The 18968-nt window shown below is 40.4% G+C and overlaps 4 protein-coding genes across 4 annotated transcripts in view; 3 read left to right on the top strand and 1 right to left on the bottom strand.

The window, feature by feature from the left end:
• The first annotated feature begins 761 nt into the window (after nt 1–761).
• Nucleotides 762–8328, top strand: coq10b (coenzyme Q10B). The gene is made up of 5 exons (XM_083537190.1): nt 762–921; nt 4251–4406; nt 5662–5854; nt 5975–6076; nt 7139–8328. The coding sequence occupies exons 1-5, from the start codon at nt 821–823 to the stop codon at nt 7304–7306; spliced, it is 720 nt and encodes a 239-aa protein (XP_083393316.1). The 5' UTR covers nt 762–820; the 3' UTR covers nt 7307–8328.
• ankrd50l (ankyrin repeat domain 50-like) overlaps nt 4507–18968 on the top strand; it is a 368466-nt gene continuing 354004 nt past the window's right edge. Inside the window, exon 1 of the mRNA XM_083536898.1 lies at nt 4507–4511. The gene's annotated coding sequence lies outside the window, so the exon portion shown is untranslated. The remainder of the gene's footprint in view (nt 4512–18968) is intronic.
• On the bottom strand, nt 9295–14870 carry hspd1 (heat shock 60 protein 1). Its single transcript, XM_083537034.1, has 11 exons — nt 14741–14870; nt 13446–13621; nt 12560–12895; nt 12371–12466; nt 12195–12288; nt 11941–12109; nt 11629–11728; nt 11287–11532; nt 11037–11211; nt 10777–10955; nt 9295–10243 (listed from the first exon to the last, which is right to left on the bottom strand). The coding sequence occupies exons 2-11, from the start codon at nt 13617–13619 to the stop codon at nt 10088–10090; spliced, it is 1725 nt and encodes a 574-aa protein (XP_083393160.1). The 5' UTR covers nt 13620–13621; nt 14741–14870; the 3' UTR covers nt 9295–10087.
• hspe1 (heat shock 10 protein 1) lies at nt 15288–18105 on the top strand. The gene is made up of 4 exons (XM_083537212.1): nt 15288–15447; nt 17462–17623; nt 17719–17808; nt 17908–18105. Exons 1-4 carry the CDS (start codon nt 15445–15447, stop codon nt 17956–17958), a joined length of 306 nt encoding a protein of 101 aa, XP_083393338.1. The 5' UTR covers nt 15288–15444; the 3' UTR covers nt 17959–18105.

Raw genomic sequence — 18968 nt, 5'->3', positions numbered from 1 at the left:
AAGTGTGCAAGTGTACGAATCAAAAGCCAAAGGGTGGCCACACCAGTTAGTGATTTGATCTGTATATCTCTATTGTTAATTTACTTTCCATTTTCTTAATTGATTAAAAATAAACTAACACTATTATATCATTATTGAAAGCATTCTCACTTCACAGCATTTTTCCCAGCTGCCTGAAACTTTTGCACAGTACCTTTAACACTGAGCTACTAGTTCCCTATAGAACATATACACATATATTTCATTTTTATTTCTGGATTTTGGCAGACGGCCTTATTCAGCGTGACTTACAGTATCTTATTATTTATTTATTTTTTTACCACTGAACAATTACAAACTGTCCAATGGCAACATGTTGGGGCTGGGATTTGAACTCATGACCTGCCAATCAGAAATCTAACATGTTCTAATAATAATAATAATAATAATAATAATAATAATAATAATAACATCTAATGTTAATGTGCTGCCTTTGATCTATTATCTCAATTCCATGAAATTTACTATAATACCACACACTGCGTCCTCAAAAACTGATTTAACTTTAACCTTTTGCAGATATGTGCCCTGAGCTCCTCAGCCTGGGCAACTCTATCCCACATCCCGTGACATTTCTCTGCGCACGTCATCAATTTACATACTCGAAAGAGGGCCAGCCTGACGGACAGCACTTCCAACCAATAAGAAACGGGTATCTGCTCCGCCCCGTCCAATAGAATTACGAATACTATTGGGCGAAGCCCCTAAAGGGGCGGGCTCAAGTACTGGAAAAAAGTGTAGCGCTCGAGCAGGGGGGGGAGAAAGTGAAAAAAAAAAAAAGATGGCGAGAGGCTCCCGGTGTTTGCGGAGAGCGGTAGCGGAGTGTATTAAACAGTTACCTTTCACAGCGACTCGAGAAACACCGGGCAGGAATGGAGTCAGGTAATAAGCGAACACCACCGGGGAACAATTTAGACTCGTTTCCGCGGTTGGAATGTAGCATTAAAGGTTAGCTAGGTGGCTACATGAGCCTTCTGCTAGCGTTAGCTAGTCGTGTAGCGTTACTGTTAATGATGGCAGCCATCCAATTTACTTTACCAGAAATGCAGTGCTTATTGGTTTCGTTTTCTTTCGTGGTTCATCAATGGTCAGGTTTGTTAACCGATTATATATATAAATAAATATAAATAAGGAGAAACCATCTGCATAAGCTGTGGCCGTGTTCATTTGGAACAGATGTTGTTCCTACTGCTTTATCTGTTTGCTGTTTATTCTAAAATCAACAGGTATACATGCCAGGCCTGTCATTCATGCAGGATCAGGGGGAACATTGCAATCAAATTGACACCAAGTTTCCTCACATGTCCTTGAATAGTCATTTGGTCTTCGTCCGAAAACACACACTGTTTTTTTGCAGTGAATATTTGTCTGGTTTTATCCTTAGAAGGCTTTCCAGCTTTCCATTCCATACATCTTGATATAAATATTTTCCTTCCTGCCTCTTAATTGTGTAATTGTAAAGTGAATCTAAAAACTTTCGTTTAAACCCTCAGTCTCTGACGTAGCAGGACTGAGACGTCATAACAGGTGACACCCGAGACTTTCCAGTGTCTCAGTGTATCAGCTGCCCTTCCTGCCAGCTGCAGGAACACCGTGTACCCACAACACAGACCTGCAGCGGTGGTCCGGCACGAAACACTGGCTTGACTGCTGTCCAAAGTCCACAACAAGTCCTTCGTCATACTTGGCCGCAACCATCACGTCTTGTTTAATGTGCTGTGTCAAAGCCTGACGTTGAGATGTGGGGTAATGACGACAAGCGCTTGTTCCTAATAGCTGTTGAGTAGGTTAAATAACTAAAAGGGCATCCTGATGATCTGTCTTCATGAAGGGTGTAGGTCTGGGGTTTTATTTTTTGCCTGGGATTAGTTTTCCTAGAGTACAATGTTCGCTGCAGATCACAGAATGTTTTGTGTAAATTTTTTGGCTTCAGAAACTTGGGAAGTTATCAGTAATCTGATTGGCTGTCACTACTTTTATGTATACGCAAAAAAAATCAGGAAGAGTTCAACTGCATATGCTTAATATGGTGTAAATCGTTTTTTTTATATGCATCAGTATATTTCCAGCAGTAAAGCAGTCTCACAAATTTGGATCGACAACTTGCTATTGGTTCCTGACTTTTTCCGACACCTTTTATTTGCGGAAGAATTGTTGAGTCCCGTGATTGAGTTATTAAACTGGCAGTGAGGACACATGTTGAGCAAACAAGAAAATCCTGCACGGGGTTTTGTGTACTCAGGTCAGCGATGGCTGTGGTAAAAGGTAGCATAAGGGACCCTGGTGAGACATGGGTGTAGCGAAGACTTATATTTATGAAAGAGGATTTAGATTCAAGAGAAACGTTTGGTTTCGAATGTTTGATTAATATTCCCATTAAGATGCGGTGATGAGGATAAAAGTAAAGTATTAAATTTGCAACTTTTTCAGTGTTAGTTATTGCCTCGAGAGTCTGGGTGTATGTGTTTGGCAGAATAGTGTAAAATCCATGTGGTTTAGCAGTCAAATGAAAACACAAAGTTATTGTATTAAGAGAATAGTGACAGAAGGCTGATAAACTTTGTGTTCAATATTTTATTGTTGTTAGTGAAAACTTTGACTCAGAGTGATACTGGATTATGTCCATATCCATTTCCTGCTTGACGAATCTTGCAATTTAATATCGACATCTTTTCTCTAGTTTAATCGTATTTTATTTAGTTGCGCCATTTCCTTACTTCGAATGACGGACATTGTTGACAAAAATCCAGATGTAAATATAGATTTAGATATTTGGCAAAGGTAATAATTTACTGGTGCTTTTTATGACCTGCTGCAATCTGTTTTGGTACATGTAGGACAAATAGATGTCAGATGTTCACAATCCACCCATTGTCTCCTGATCACTTGAGAGTTTGTCCAACATTTGGTTGAAATAAGGACTATCTATTACAGTACTCACATTATGAATTGAATTCATCATCTTTTTTTTATTCTTTAATATCAGGTGACTCATGGTTAATTTTTGGTTGTCAGATTCACAGCCACATGACCAGAGGCATGTCAGTAGAGAGGAATTAAGCAATGCTAACGTTAAAGAACTGAGTAAAAGCAGCATGCAGTCAGTCATCTGACATGAAATGACAGCACCAGTGGTGTTGCAGTTTTTGTTTGTTTGTTTTTTCAATTCAGGCCTTGTTTTAAAAGATAAATAATAGCAGTGATTGTAGTGTAAACAAACCACATGATATTAGTGATTCATTGTAAACCCGATGACTCTAGATTAGATTAACTTTAGTGCAGCATGCAGTGGGTAAGAAACGTAGACGGGTCCGAACATAGGGGCTACAAAGAAAATAACACTTTTGATCACTTAAATTCCTACCCGTCAAACATGTAAACATGTGCCTTATGTATTCTTTTTCTGTTTTTTTTTTTTTCTTTTTCATTTTATTACACTTGCATGTTCTCCAGTTTCTACTACAGAGGAATCTGCAGTGTAATAAATCATATGTAGAAAAATAATCTATATCTTTCCACTTTCTCCTCCGTGTGTATAAGAGCGGAAATTTTGTCTGTCATCCTGACTTTACCTTCTGTGAAACTTTTTTTTCTCTCTCACCCTCTTTTTAATTTGCATCCTGTCTTTCTTTCTTTCACGAAGACTCATATTGGTGATATTATATTTGGATTGTGGCTGATTTGTGCTCTTCTATAAAGAAACAAGCCCATGATTTATTTTTTATTTTTTTGGTCCTACAATAATGCAAACGAGACGAGTCTTAGTACATTTCCATAAAATTTTCCCAATTAAAAGTAAATTTTATTTAGAAATGGTTCGTGTTTTGAACTGCTTGTTCAGTCCTTGTTTAGGTCCTAAATGAGCCACAAGCAGGCATAAATGTGATATTTCAACAGCTCACAGCAATACATTGCAGAATATGAAAATGTAATTCACTCTCCTGCTTATCTGTAAGCTTTCGAAAAGTCCCATGCAATCTTGTTTTCACTGTGTACACGTTATCTTGGCAGTCTGACAACAGCTTTTGATCAACAGAAAATTCAAGGATCATGTCAATAATCCAATCCATCTGACAAAGAACGACTTTGGATTGGCTAATAGGTGTTTTTGTTGCTGTGAAATCTGTAAAAAGGAATTCCTCTTAAGTCCTGTGTGAAAAGCCTAATGATGAGTTTCTTATCCCAGGCTGCTTTGTGTGTATTGTGTGTAGATATCTGTCATCGTGTGGCATCCTGATGACCAGAGTGCCTCCCCTGTTGCGTATGACTGCGTGTGGCCGTCCTGCACTCTATCCAACCAGAAGCTTTTTCAATCTCGCCGATTCCTTTAACAAGAGGAAAGAGTACTCCGAGAGACGCATCATTGGGTAACGTGTCTTCTATTTCGTGATATAAATGTATATTGTATGATGTCAGTTAAAAAAAATCTAATAAACATATAGAATTTGAGTACGAAAAAACATGGAGTGTGTGATTTATGGGAAATAAATCCAGTGTTCCAGTGGTGTGGTGACGGTAATTCGATTATAAACGGGATATTTTTCTATATCATGCCCGTAAGTGTTTTTCTATTAAACCCATAATTTTTTGCAAACAATTACCATATTCTTTTAGTATAATAGATACACTTAATGCTTTGTATCTGTTCGATTTAATTATGTGGAACATATTAGACAAGTCAGTACCTGTTATCCTCTCCACTTTCTCTCTCTCAAAGTTAATATGACCGAAAATGTCAGAGCAGCTGTTCTTCAACACATTCTGACCAATGAGATTTGAGAATTCAGCAGGGCAGTGTTTATAAAACTAATAATAATGCGGCTTTCAGTACTGCACAGCTCAAAATACTTGTATGCCGACGGCCTTCTGGGTTTCTGCAGTTATCTGTGCCAAGCGTGGAGGTACTTTCATTTTAACAGAACCCTCATTCATGCTGGCGTTAGATAACTGCTTTTTGGCAAGGAGAGCACAAGGCCTGTGCACACAGGGGACTGAATATTATGTAGTCAACCAAGCCTCATTAGTGTCACATTACACATTCCTTTGCCCCCATATTTTACATAGATAAGCAGCCAATTATAGCTGTTTCTCCGAAGCCTCAGTACTTCTGCTTAAAGGATTTCAAGGTGGCAGCATGTCATAAAACAGTAATAATAAGAAGGAAAAAGTTCAAACCGCAGTTAAACAAATGTGTCGCGTGTTTCCGAGACGGAACTGGGGAGAAGGAACTGATTTAATTATTAAAATTAGGGAGGAAATCCAAAGTAACAAACTGAGCAATTTCTTTTGAAGTTACATTCTTTGCAGGGCATAATGAATAACATGAAGTTCTAATGATTGAAAGGTTTAACTCATTTGCCCCTGGCTAGCTTGAGATTATAATAAACACATTTTTTACCTTTACACAACTCCTTATCAGCTTGAGAAAGCAAGGAAGGTGACTTGGGGTCAGGCTCGTAGCTCAGGGCATTGTGCCATTTTTCCGTCGACCCTCTCTGTGTGTCACCTCAAACATTTTTCACATGGTTTCCAAGTTAAGCCAGACACATTTGTACTGCTGGCCCCACACCTGCTGGATGGTGGCGCTCACACCAGTCTATCGATTTCTCCATCTGCTCTCAGGTATTCCATGCAAGAGATGTATGAGGTAGTATCCAAGGTGGAAGACTATCTTCACTTTGTGCCCTGGTGCAAGCGCTCCGACGTCGTGTTCCGGCGTTCTGGTTTCTGTAAGGCCAAGCTCACAGTGGGCTTTTCTCCAATGGTGGAGAATTACACATCTCTTGTTTCAACAGTGCGCCCCCATTTGGTGAAGGTAAGCATTTACTGTAGAGAGGACTTTTTGGTATGCCATAAAATAAGTGTATTTTAATTGCATATAATTTTTTTTTGCTGGTGATACTTATTGCATTATGTCTCTGGTTTTGCCCACAAGGCATCATGTTCAGACGGTAAATTGTTCAATCACCTGGAGACGGTGTGGCGATTTAGTCCTGGCCTACCTGGCTACCCCCGTACATGCACTCTGGACTTTGCTGTAAGTAACACAGAATAATTTGTGCTTGTTTTGTTTTCAAACCGTCCGACAATCTCATCTTTAAAGAAGCCAAGATACTTGTTGATGCAAAATTCGCCCTTGTCGTGTGCAATCAGCATTGTGTATATTTAAAGCATTTGTAGCTAGCTGAAGCTCCGACTAAATCTATTTGACCTGCGTACTAATCAACACTTCATTTTTTCTGCAGCATTAAAAGATTTTTTTAAACCTAATTCGTAAGCAAAGGGCAGAGTTACGATGTGGTATCAAAAAGATTTAAGACTAACTCTGTTCTAGTTGAGTCTCTTTCGCTAAATGTCCTCTCAGACGCCTTAAAACCCGGCAGTAGAAGTCGCTGTGGACAGTCTGGTCCCTGAGGACGGATTCTCGGTGCACCATGCCGCGAATGTTGAAAAAGATGATGACGTTGCACTTGGTCAAACTGCGGACCTGAGATGATGGGCTTTTTTACTGTGAAGACTGTTGCGTTGTCTCAGGGTCGTACCCGTACACCCAAGTTTCCTCACCTGTAATGATCCTTGACATGAAGGACCTGTCATCTACAGCACGCTGACCGAGTTCTTATCAGACTTCGGCAGCGCTTGTGCCACTCAAAACACCTCAAACGACTCATTGTAGCATCCCCGAATCAAGCTAAATGCAGAATTTCACGTTTTCTCTTTGTTCTAATTTGCTATCCATGATGAAATCACAGACCTGTTAGCGCACGTGGTCAGAATAGTACCAGTTGCACTGCTCCTGATGTACACAAGACAATGTCTTTTAGCACATTGCCCTGTCAGGTGCTCCCTGTGACTGTGCGTGCAGCCTTATGCTGCCATCTGTTGGCGTGTTACAAAACCAAAAGTCTGGAAACTTTCTGATACCACCTCATATATACTCATTGTTTAATTAATGGTTAAGATTTGAACATATTATTCAGGTTTTCAATCATTTAAGTCTCAATATTGTTTTTTTGTTTTGTTTCAATTTATAACAATGTAACAGTGTGCAGTACAGTCAGTCCACAAGGTCACATTCTCCTGTCTCTTTCCATGACAGATTTCCTTCGAATTCCGCTCCCTGCTGCATTCGCAGTTGGCCACGGTCTTTTTCGATGAAGTAGTCAAGCAGATGGTATCAGCGTTCGAACGAAGGGCCTGCAAACTCTACGGTCCCGAGACCCAGATCCCACGCGAGCTGATGTTCCATGAGATCCACCACACGTAGCGCCTCTCCATACATAGAGGCTTCCAGGGCGGGAGGGCATTAAGGGAATTCTGGTAGAGGGTGCTTTCGGAGAGGGGATGTTAACAAACAACTTCACGTGCCTCAGTATCTGCAGTGCCTGGTCCAAACAAAAAAAAAAAAACGTTTGATTTTACATTTTTATCCTAAGTTATTTTTGGGGCTGGAACAATTTTTCCGGCGGCATGGCGTTGTAGGGCGAGTTAAATGCGTAGCTGCATCACTCCGTCTCTGATCATATTTTAGAACTGCGTTGTGAGCCATAATGCGTAATGGCAGCTGGAATATGTGGAAAGTCTGTCAAGAGCTCAGTGAAAAGATATTGACCAGTTTTGTAAAAAGGAGATGGAGAGGGTTGTTTGGCATGTGTGGGATTGGGATTTCAGTAGGATTGAACCAGGCCTGTTTTTCACAGGGGTCTACGTTTCTTTTTTTTCCCCCGAATCGTCTTGTAAGCTTTTGGTCTGTGTGTTTATGTAATAAAACAAACACACAAAAACAGTATAAGAAGACCTGGACTTGTCCAGTATGGGTGGTGTGCATCATGCAGCAACCATAATCAGAACCAGTATTTTTTTTTTCTTTCACAAACTTCCACGAAGAGATTGCGCATGCCCTGTATATAAAGGGTACACTGTAAGTACGTGTTGCTGTGCCGGCTGGATGCATGCATTCAGTGTCTTGCATCTAAGACTAACGGGCACCAATACCTTCACACCAGCAACAGTAGGGATTTCCATGACATGTGCTTTGAGAAACCGAACCGATTACATACACTTCACGTGCACAGCAATAACGTTTCCCGCCTGCGCAGTGTGGGGACATGCTTGCCAAATCCGGAGGAGGTATGTGAAGTCGGCACATGTATATAGTTTTAAACTGCTGAACGTTCATCGATGGGAGCACGATACGTATCTTCTGGTGTGTCTCAATAAGTGTCCAGATCAAAGGACGAAATGTTTTATTGTAAATGTGTGCAATATGTTTGTAAAGTTTTTTTTTTTTAACAGATAGATCCTTCTGACTTTACTAAACGGGCCCAAACTCAGGGGGCTGATGGGACAATACACTTCATGGCTCTCGTGAGATTGCTGTATAGTGAGGTATCTGCTTAGACCTTCAAGATTCCGCTCGACCTGCATGCCCTTTCTGCTTTTGAACCCAGCACATCACATATTTATCATTGTCTTCAAAACATATATTCATAGACATCGTATATTTATTTTGGATATGGGAAAACCACATGTATATATCTGATGTAAGACCACAGACTAGTCTACGGTGTATGATATTGTTTTTGTTTCTTGTAGTAAGATTTATTTTAGTAGTTTTGATTGGGGTGTTCAATGAGCGTGATGGCGAATATGTATCCTGCCTGCATGGTTTATAAACTATTTTTATATTAAAAAAGAAATTCAGGCTTCTTGTGGTCTCTTGTGCAGTATCTTGTTTGCCAGCATCTAGTCCAGACTAGTTTCACCTTCAAAATAGATGAGTCATGTGAGAGATAATATTAGACACCTCTAGCTATGAGCTTCTCAACAGCTGCTGGATAGTGTGCTCATCTAAATGAGCAATATTACAGATAATGAAATACAGGATATGCCAATAATCAGTCAAGTTGTTTCATAAGTAGCCAACACAAACTCTACAGACATTGCACTTTGGTTCTTAATAAAACTAAAATATCTCTCTCAAAACATCCTAATGGTTTTCTCTCCTGAGGAGAAATAAAAGGAATTGGTTGATTTTTCCTGATGGATGTCCTACACAATGATATGTAACAGGTCATTTGACACATTGATATTGCCCTTTCATGCAACATTCAATTGCCAAGTTTACATCAAACAACCAAACCTTGCTTTTTCTCCTTAAAAAACAAAAACCAAAAAACATACATGCTGTGAGACAAATCCCATGTGAGGTTACCGGCAGAGATTATGATAAAAAAAAAAGAGGATGAGATCTTATTTGGAGCTTACTTTAACATTTTATTAAATAAAAAAAAAAACAATTACTAAGCGCTATTGTACAAAACATTTGTTGATCACATTTGTAACTCCAGTCACAGCTGAAGAAACACCAGCCCCACTGATACATATCAGACAAAGACAAGCGACAAACTCTAGGCCTAAAACTCCCAGTCTTGGGTCTGTTTCCTCATATTCTATACAGGCAACTCATTTTAACATTTCAGTATTTATATCAGGAACAGTCTGACGCATGCAAGTCATCAGTGAAATCATTTTAATGTTCTTGAATGACAAGTGAATGTTTAGAACGGGTGTAAACGTAACATACACAAAAAAAGACAAACTGGACAAAAAAAAAAAAAAAAAGGAATTTGCTGACATCTGGCTCAAGTTCCTCAACACTGAACCTTTTTAGAACTTTTAGCAACAAGTACTCCTTAATATTATTCATTCGATGCACAAATAGGACAGATGAGAGAATTCTTGCTGCCTACTATATTAATCACTGATTAAACTGAGCATGTTGCGTATGAACTGATGCCACAGGCCGAGTCTGGTCACTTGGTGCTTGTCTTCTGTGCAATGAGGTCAGGTCAGCTTCAGCCCCAAGTGGAGAGGCGAGATCAGACTTGATTTTTTAGAAGAATGTGGGACGGGGGTTATCCGTTTCTTCTGCATTGTCACACACCTTTCCAGGCAGGAAAGGGGGGTGCAAGGGAAGGGTCAATTTGTGCCCCATGCCATCACCCTCTCTACCTCAAAGTCTGTATGGCACATGTGGTAGTGGAGTTTAGAATCCCATACCACCCATGCCGCCCATACCACCCATGCCGCCCATTCCCCCTGAAACCTCCTTCTCCTCCTTGGGCAACTCTGTGACCACAGCTTCCGCCGTCGAGAGCAGGGATGCGACACCAGCAGCGTCCAGCAGGGCTGTCCTTACCACCTGTAGGGGGAGACAGATTTAGCACAGTTGCAGTATCTATGTTTTCACAGCAGATGGCACCAAAGATTTCAGTTTAGCGATTAATGAAAGGTCTAATTTTGTGTTGGTCCCCATTTGCTGCCAAAACAGTTCTGACCCATCAGGCAATAACAGCATTAACTTCTTCAGCGATTTGAGCTACAGGAGCTCGTCTGTTGGACCAGCCTTTGCTCCCCACGTGCATCAATATGCCTCAGCCGCCCATGACCCCGACACCGGTTCACCACTGTTCCTTCTTTGGACCACTTTTGATAGATACTGACCACTACAGACAGGTACATCCCACAAGAGCTGCAGTTTTGAAGATGCATTGACCCAGTCGTCTAGCCAACACCATTTTTCCTGCTTCTTACACGTCAACTCTGAGAACAAAATGTTCACCTGCTGCCTAATATATCACTCCCACTAACAGGTGCCATAATGAGGGGATAATCAGTAGTCATAATGTTATGCCTGATCAGTGTATATGTAATATATACAAATTCATAACACACCTTTGTAGGGTCGATGATTCCTCTCTCCACCATGTCGACGTACTCGCCATGAAGGGCATCGTAGCCGATCTCACTGCCGCTCTGCAGTATTTTTTCCACCACCAAAGAACCCTCAACTCCTGCGTTCTTAGCAATGGTCATGGCGGGGATGCGCAGTGCTCTGCGGATGATGTCGATACCTGGCAAAAAGTGATATTGTTTGAAACCAAGCGCCATCTATTTCACAACCTTCAATTAATTACTTTTCTCAAGAGACGTACCGATCTTCTGGTCCTCGTTGATGGGTTTGATGGTGTCCAACGCGGGAATGCAGCGCAGGAGAGCGCAACCTCCTCCAGGAACAATGCCCTCTTCGACAGCGGCCCTGGTGGCGTTTAGAGCGTCAGTAACTCTGTCTTTCTTCTCGTTCACCTCCACGTCACTCGTTCCACCAACCTACAACAGAACAGCCATCAGCCCACTGTGCTGCAGCTAAATGGCTACACTATTTTTTTAAGCCTGTTTTCTGACCTTGAGCACAGCCACTCCATCAGAGAGCTTGGCCAGGCGCTCGTTCAGTTTCTCCTTCTCGTAGTCGCTGGTGGTGTTCTCCAGCTGTTCGGCGATCTCGGCAGCTCGCTTCTCGATGGCGGCCGGGTCGCCGCGGCCCTTCAGCAGCATGGTGTCGTCTTTGGTCACGACCAACTCACCCACGCGGCCAAAGTCGTGTACCTGTACATCTTCGAGAGCCAGGCCAACAGCCTCGTCGCCAAACACCTAAATAAGAGTCATACATTATAAACCTTGCATGTGCCAAGTTATACCTGTGAGATATGGGGATTTGTTAAACATGGAAAAAAAAAAAAAACATACAGTTCCTCCAGTAGCAATGGCCATGTCTTTCAGCTGGTTCTTTCTGTTGTCTCCGAAGCCTGGGGCCTTCACTGCCACAACCTGCAGTCCAACCTTCAACCTGGAGGAAGGAAGTGCATGTTACAGCCTAACTGTTAATTAAAACTCTCTAAGGAACAGAAATAGTCATTTAATTATGTACAAGAGCTTTATTTAGAACAAGAGTTTAAAAACGACCCGTCATTCTGCATATGCATGCGCTGTACATTATAAAAAGGTACTGAGCTCTTATAACACCACACACTGATAAAAATTAATAAAGAAAAGTCAAACCTGTTGAGGACAAGAGTGCTGAGGGCCTCTCCGTCTACATCCTCAGCCACAATGACCAGGGGTTTACGGTGCTGGTTGGCAATTTCCAGGGCTGGCACGATGCTCTGGACGCTGGAGATCTTCTTTTCACACAGAAGCAGGTAGGCATCCTGAAACTCACACTTCTGACCTGCAAACAACAGCCAGTGGATACTGAGTGAAGGGGAGTTTGAGAATAATTACACCAGGTGTGTTTCATTAAAAGGATTGCTGACCTTTAGCAGTGTTGATAAAGTAGGGCGAGATGTAGCCACGGTCAAACTTCATGCCTTCTATGATCTCCAGCTCATCGTGCAGAGTTTTGCCATCCTGGATGACACAGAGGAAATACAATTCAAGAAAAAGTTCGCTAGATTTAGATGTGCTGAACTACGCAAGCTGGGAAACACACCTTCACAGTGATCACTCCTTTACGTCCAACTTTCTTCATGGCGTTAGAGATGATCATACCCACTTCAGTGTCTCCATTGGCAGAAATAGTGGCCACCTGTGGATGTAAAGTTGAAGCATTTTAAAATCAAGTGTTTAAAGCATTAATCCATACAGCACACACTTTTACCTATAGATTTAAAATTCTTACCTGAGCGATTTCCTCAGGTGTAGTGACTGGTTTGGACAGCTTCTTGAGCTCGTTGATGACCGTTTCCACAGCCAGCATGACTCCTCGGCGGATCTCAATGGGGTTGGCACCTTTGCTGATGGTGTCGAAGCCCTCCTTGGCAATAGCCCGTGCCAGTACAGTGGCAGTGGTGGTGCCGTCTCCTGCCTCCTCATTTGTGTTATTAGCTACATCCTGCACCAGCCTGGCCCCGATGTTCTTATACTTGTCTTTAAGGTCAATGCTTTTGGCAACTGTGACTCCATCTTTAGTGACTTTTGGGCTGCCCCAGCTCTGCTCGATGATAACTGTGCGACCCTGATGAACGAGAGGGAAAAAAAGCATTAAGACGGACACTGACCTATTCTAGAAGATATTTCAGAAAAGGATCTCAAAGAAAGTGCGCAAACGAAATACATCAAACTCAACCCAGTGCCCTCTGTCTATTTCTGTAAAGTATGATTTTTTGTTTTTCGATGCCATGCCAGCAGCGGCGCCTATTTCCATGGCAAGATCAAGGTGGGTATGATGACGTGGGTACGTTTAGCATGTCACAGAGTTTTGACTACGCCAGAGTTCGGTGGTTATATGGAGTCCTTTAGATCTGTACGTATTCTAGTATTTTCTTTGGTGATGCATTTTGGAAAATTCCTCATATGTACTTTCTAAAAATAATAGCGGGGGTTTTTTTCCTTGCCTTTTTTATTGCATTTTAGTCCATTAATGTGTTTTGTGGTCATGTTTGATTTCTGGAAAAGTATAACAGTGTTGTCTGGATAATTAAACAATAATACGGACCTCCATTACCAACACTAATAAAGTATATACACCCCCCACTTTTTTTTTTTTTTTTATTAAACAAACCTACCTTTGGTCCCATAGTGACAGCAACAGCATCTGCCAACAGGTCCACTCCCTGGAGCATGAGTGCCCGGGCATCCGCTCCAAACTTGACTTCCTTGGCATAGGAGCGAGTGAGGTGTGGAGCCAGAGCCCTGCACACAGGCCTCATCTGCCTCATCACACTGGGCAAGCGGAACATCTCTACAGGGGAAAAAAATAAATAAAAAATCTAAATCAACCTTTTAAAAAAAAAAAAAATCATCAAAATAATACTAGTTGATCCTTTTACACATTTTGAACAATTGAATTTCAATTAGTCACCTGACAAAGCAAAAGACAGACAGCGCCCCTACTGGTGCACGAGTGAACTGCAGGAATTTTGCGGGAGGGAAAAAGCAGGGTTTTTTTTTTTTTTTGCACGTTTTTCTCCCCGTGAACCAAAATGTCACCAAAAATCCAATCCGCTTTTAATTAGCAATTATGCCTATCCCCAGGCTTTCTTAATATTACACGCTGGTTCATTCATGAAGCCCCATCCGACCCACGTGGAGTCCGGGTCACGCATCACAAGGTCAAGCTTAACGTCCTCATAGCAACACGTCCGGAAGCACCATATATCAGCGCGCACACACACAACCAATACGTTTAATTGACTTAAAACGTATTGTTAATTGACAAAAGATAGCATAGCACATGTTTCTTCTAGATGACTTTGAGAATGAATACTGAATAGCAATGATAAGAAGGGTGGCATTCTGGTAATCAGAAGGTTGTGGGTTCAAATCCCCGGCTTGTCACTGCTCAGCTGTAGCACACGTGTGTGTTTTTTTTAATTTTTATTATAAAATATGCGCCATATAATCCAATAAAACAATGCAAATTGGTTAATAATAATTGGTTAAATAATTAAGGGGGAACAGTAACCAATATAAGTAAATTGTTAGAATCATATATAAACTTGGGGACTAGTGATGTTTCCTAATTTCACACCATTTAACATGTTATATTGCTAAAGTAAGGCCGCATTGTTAGCTAGAGATGATTTCACAACACGGTCAACATCCCCCTGTTTAATCAGTCAGTTATTAATCGTGTGTAAGACATGGGTGGAAAATGATATCAAACTCAACTTAATACAAAAACAACGTTAGTAATGAGTAAAACACAGCATTTAATTCAATACATCACATTATAAACTGTTCGCTACTACTTTTGTTGCAAAGCATGATTTCATTTTATAATTCCATATCATGCATGTCGTTTGTACTCTCTTGCAAATAGCATATACATTCATCACAATAATAATCCGATCAAACTTACTTTAGCAAGGACTGGAAGCGTAGCACCCGGCTGAAGGAGAGAAAGGAGTGATATAACGCAAGGAAGGTTCTCCTGCTGCAATTCAAGGCGCTCCACTGCAACGCACATGGGCTTCTACATCCGGGTAACAAACCGGCCCGCCCCGAAACATGAATACACATCTTTTATATCTATTTAATACGGTTTTTTTTAATCGTTCTAAATCTAAAACGACAAGAAATATCTTCGTATATCATTGCATTTTCACCAACACAAAAACCTACAAATGATACTCCTCATTTATATATAATTATTCAAAGAAAATGTGTTTATGCTCGATCCGGGGCCCGGATTTCTAGAATTTTCTCGAACTCTATTGGAGAAAAAAAGCGAGGTCAGGGGTTGACATTGGGTAATCCTTATGCGCGGGGTTTCCTCCTTAGAATACGTCTTTAGCACAATTTCTTTAATATATCCTCCACTAATTGTCATCAATACCAATATTATGCAGTACAACGCATTTATGTATTGGTTCGTATAGAAATATTGTTGAAAATCCGCCAATATTCTTGTCAGGCAGGGTCCACTTCCGCGCATGCGCACTCTGCTTCTAGAGCTTTCTTCACGTGGGTCGTACGGCGTGCTGTCTCCTGAGTGCCACTTCTTTTCCTTGGCCTTTCAACACGAGCAGGACTGAGACTCACTGCTAAAGACTCACTTCAGACATGGTAAGAAGATTGAAGATTATTTTCGTTATTTCTACTAATTTTCTTTTGCGTTATATAAAAGGATCTGTCCTTTTTTTTTCTTCTCCTTTCCTCATTTGTCAGTAATGTAGCCGGCAAGGTCATCATGCAATTATGCATCCACCTATACTTGATCATCATTAGCAGTAATGGAGTCTCGTATGATAATCATTGTAAGGTTTGGTTAATATACAGGACAAGATCAGGGGAGATTTGAGCTCTGTGACATGAGTGCAATAGATCATAGCCCATGATTTCATAATCCTTCTATACACTGCTTCTATAGAGCAACTTCTGATCTGTGCAGTGTGATCACTAGTCACGTGGTCACTGCTCTGGTCTGCTCATTATCACCTGTATAATGTTGAACTGTCTAATGAATACGAATTTAACAAAGAAATGGCAGTGGAACATATAAGATCTTGTAATAATCTGACAATTGAGCTCTGAAACATGGGTGCAATAGATTATAGCACAGGATTTCTTCATTGGTGAACATCTATTCTTTAATAAGCTGATTTTATACAGCAACTACTGATGTCTGCTCTATTTTATATATATTTTTATCACCTGTATAATGTTGAACTGTCTAATAAACACATTAAATTAATACACTAAATAAATGGGAGTGACATAAGAATGAAACTACACGTACATATTATAAACTTGTAAAAGTATCACACAGACATCACTGACATGGTCATTAAGGGCTTTGGGGTTGCTACAGGTACGGTTTAAGTCCCAAACCGAACATACACTGAAATGTCGTGTATGAAAAAAGCTTCTTGGAAAACTAAATAAATAAAAAAATTGTGGTTTATATCAAAGTCATGGTGACCAAGTAGAACCCTTTTTGTATGACGGAGAAATTTGGAATGAAGCTGAAGTAAGAAGATGCAGAAATCCTGAATAATGTCCACAGGAGAGATGAGAAACCGAGTCGTCCTCTGCACCACAGAACGAATATAAAATATCTTCAATGTTCAGAATTATTTATGTTTTTAAATAAATCTTGAAGTATAATTGAATAAGGTGATTTGTGCGTGCACATGTCCGGTCTAAATCCACTTCCAGGTTATTTTACGTCACGTCCCTGAGGTAAATCTTGGCTGAAGGGAAAAGTCCAGTCACGTCTATTGTAATGGACATAGATTAGGGGGGCTTTCGTAATTGGTGAGGTAGTTTATCTATTTATTTTGTTCTTGTTTGTTCACATTTCACTGGTGATAAAACACTGGGCAGAGTTTCAATTGATTTGCAGGAAAATTGCCAAATGCATATAAATCGGGCCTCGTCCCCCTGTGCAGTTCATTTCATCAGCCTGTTCTTTCCAGAAGTTTCTCATCTCTCCTTAGATGATTATCTTGGTGTCGGTGCCCTTTGTCCTTCACCATATCTGTAAACATTTACAAAGCCTCCAAATTCTACCCCTCCTCCTCTACCCCCTCACAGTACTGTCCTTGGTCTTCCACTCCCTCGAACATGACCTTCACTCAAGGACATGGACACAGTTGTTCGATGCAGCTGGTGGTGAAAGTCTTTTAAGTCCGTGCAACTTTAATTCCTCAACAATATGGTTCAGTTTTATAACTGGAGTGTGATGTGTTGGAGAAATGCAAGGCATTCAGAAAAATGAAATCTAAGATCAGGCACTTGGTGTTTATAAACCCTATTGATTATATAAACAACATACATCAGTACTGCAAGAAAACCAAAAAGGTTTCTACTGTTACCATTGTTTTACCGGGGGACTGGTTGTGGGCAGCATTTTTGCATCATAGCTTCAAGGTCCAATGTTCAATCCTAATCTTTGAGTGAATTCCTGGGACTCTGACCAGGATAAGTTTAAATCAGGATAAATGAATGATAAATGAATAAATGTGTGTGATGTCTGTAATTTAGTGATTTCCAGTTGAGGTAATGTGTTTGTGGATGTTGCTTGACATTATCTCACTGGTCTAAAAATCTCACCCAGTTATCTTTTACCCTCTAATAGGCAAAGGCATTCCGGAAATTTCTCCCAATGTTCGACCGAGTGTTGGTCGAGCGTTTAGCAGCAGAGACCGTGACGAAAGGAGGCATTATGATTCCAGAAAAGGCCCAAGGAAAAGTGCTGCAGGCCACAGTGGTGGCTGTAGGACCTGGAAACACCAACAAGGTGTGTTATGTAACAATAAATGATACATATTATTTATTATGTGCCTTTTTGTGCTGGAAGATTATAGAAACTGATTTCTTTGGATTTCCTGTCAGGACGGAGCCGTAACACCTGTCAGTGTTAATGTTGGTGAGAAGGTTCTACTACCAGAATATGGAGGCATGAAAGTGGTTCTTGATGATAAGGTATGTCTCTTCCTGTCCTGTGATACATTTATGATCATTTGTGTGATTTTGCTTAAACATCGTTCAAGACGCTTGTTCTAATATTTATTTTATTCCTAGGACTATTTCCTGTTCCGGGATGCAGATATTCTAGGAAAATACGTCGAGTAGTTCGTGGTATCGACCCATATCACCATGTTCGTATTCCCCGAGGACTAGTTGCATCTTTTTTCTTTATTTTGGTTTCTTTTCTATGTTGTCAATTGTAAATAATTATGACTATACTTTGTTATATTAATAAAGTGAATTTGGGGGAAACTTGATTGTCTTTGATTGTAATTATTAACTTATTAATGTGGACAGAAGTCCGATGAGAGTCTTGTAAAGTCTAGGGTTAGTTTAATGCAGCCTTATCTTGTAGCCTCCTGTAGATATATACATGGAGAATGACTTACAAGCCACCTTTGCATACATTATTATAATGAGTTTATTTTTTAATACGTGTTGATAATGACAGCAAAAAAAAAACGCTTCATAGCCATAATATATGCCATTAATAATGTCATTTCTAATATTGCATTTAAAAGAAATGCATGCTCATCATGTCCTGCAACTTACACAATTCAGGTAAATAACAGGCTGGTGTGATACTACTATAAAAGCAGGAGTTTAGATTGTAATTTTATGTATATCAGGATTGTCATATGTTCTTGAGGAACAGTACTATAAAAATGAAACCTGGGTATATTTCAGAGTAGTCAATATGCAGCTTGTATAGCAGTATAGATTTACTGTCCCCTGAAAATTACTCCACATACAGCCAATGTCAATGTCAGGCAAAATAGAAATATGAGCTCTGAATTGTACTTGAGTAAAAAGTAGCCTTTACTACTAACTGTGTCATGCTGGTAACTGGACCTCACATCATATTCATATATTGTTAAAAAAGAATTTTACCTTTTGTTATCTAATGAAAGTGTCCATGCTGAACAACCATCATATAGAACACAAGCAGAGAAAAGATGATTATGATCAGGAATGTCTCTGTTCTCAGTCATGTTTACATCACTGACTCCCCCTGTCTCATCCACTTTAACCCCATACATCTTGTTACCTTCTGCCTGCTCATTGATATCTTCATAAACTGGTCTACATCTGTGATGTGCAAGAGCAAGGAAATG

Source organism: Silurus aristotelis (genome assembly GCF_946808225.1).
Source record: "Silurus aristotelis genome assembly, chromosome: 3".
Lineage (NCBI taxonomy): Eukaryota > Metazoa > Chordata > Actinopteri > Siluriformes > Siluridae > Silurus > Silurus aristotelis.
This window is presented reverse-complemented; position numbering and strand designations above follow the sequence as displayed.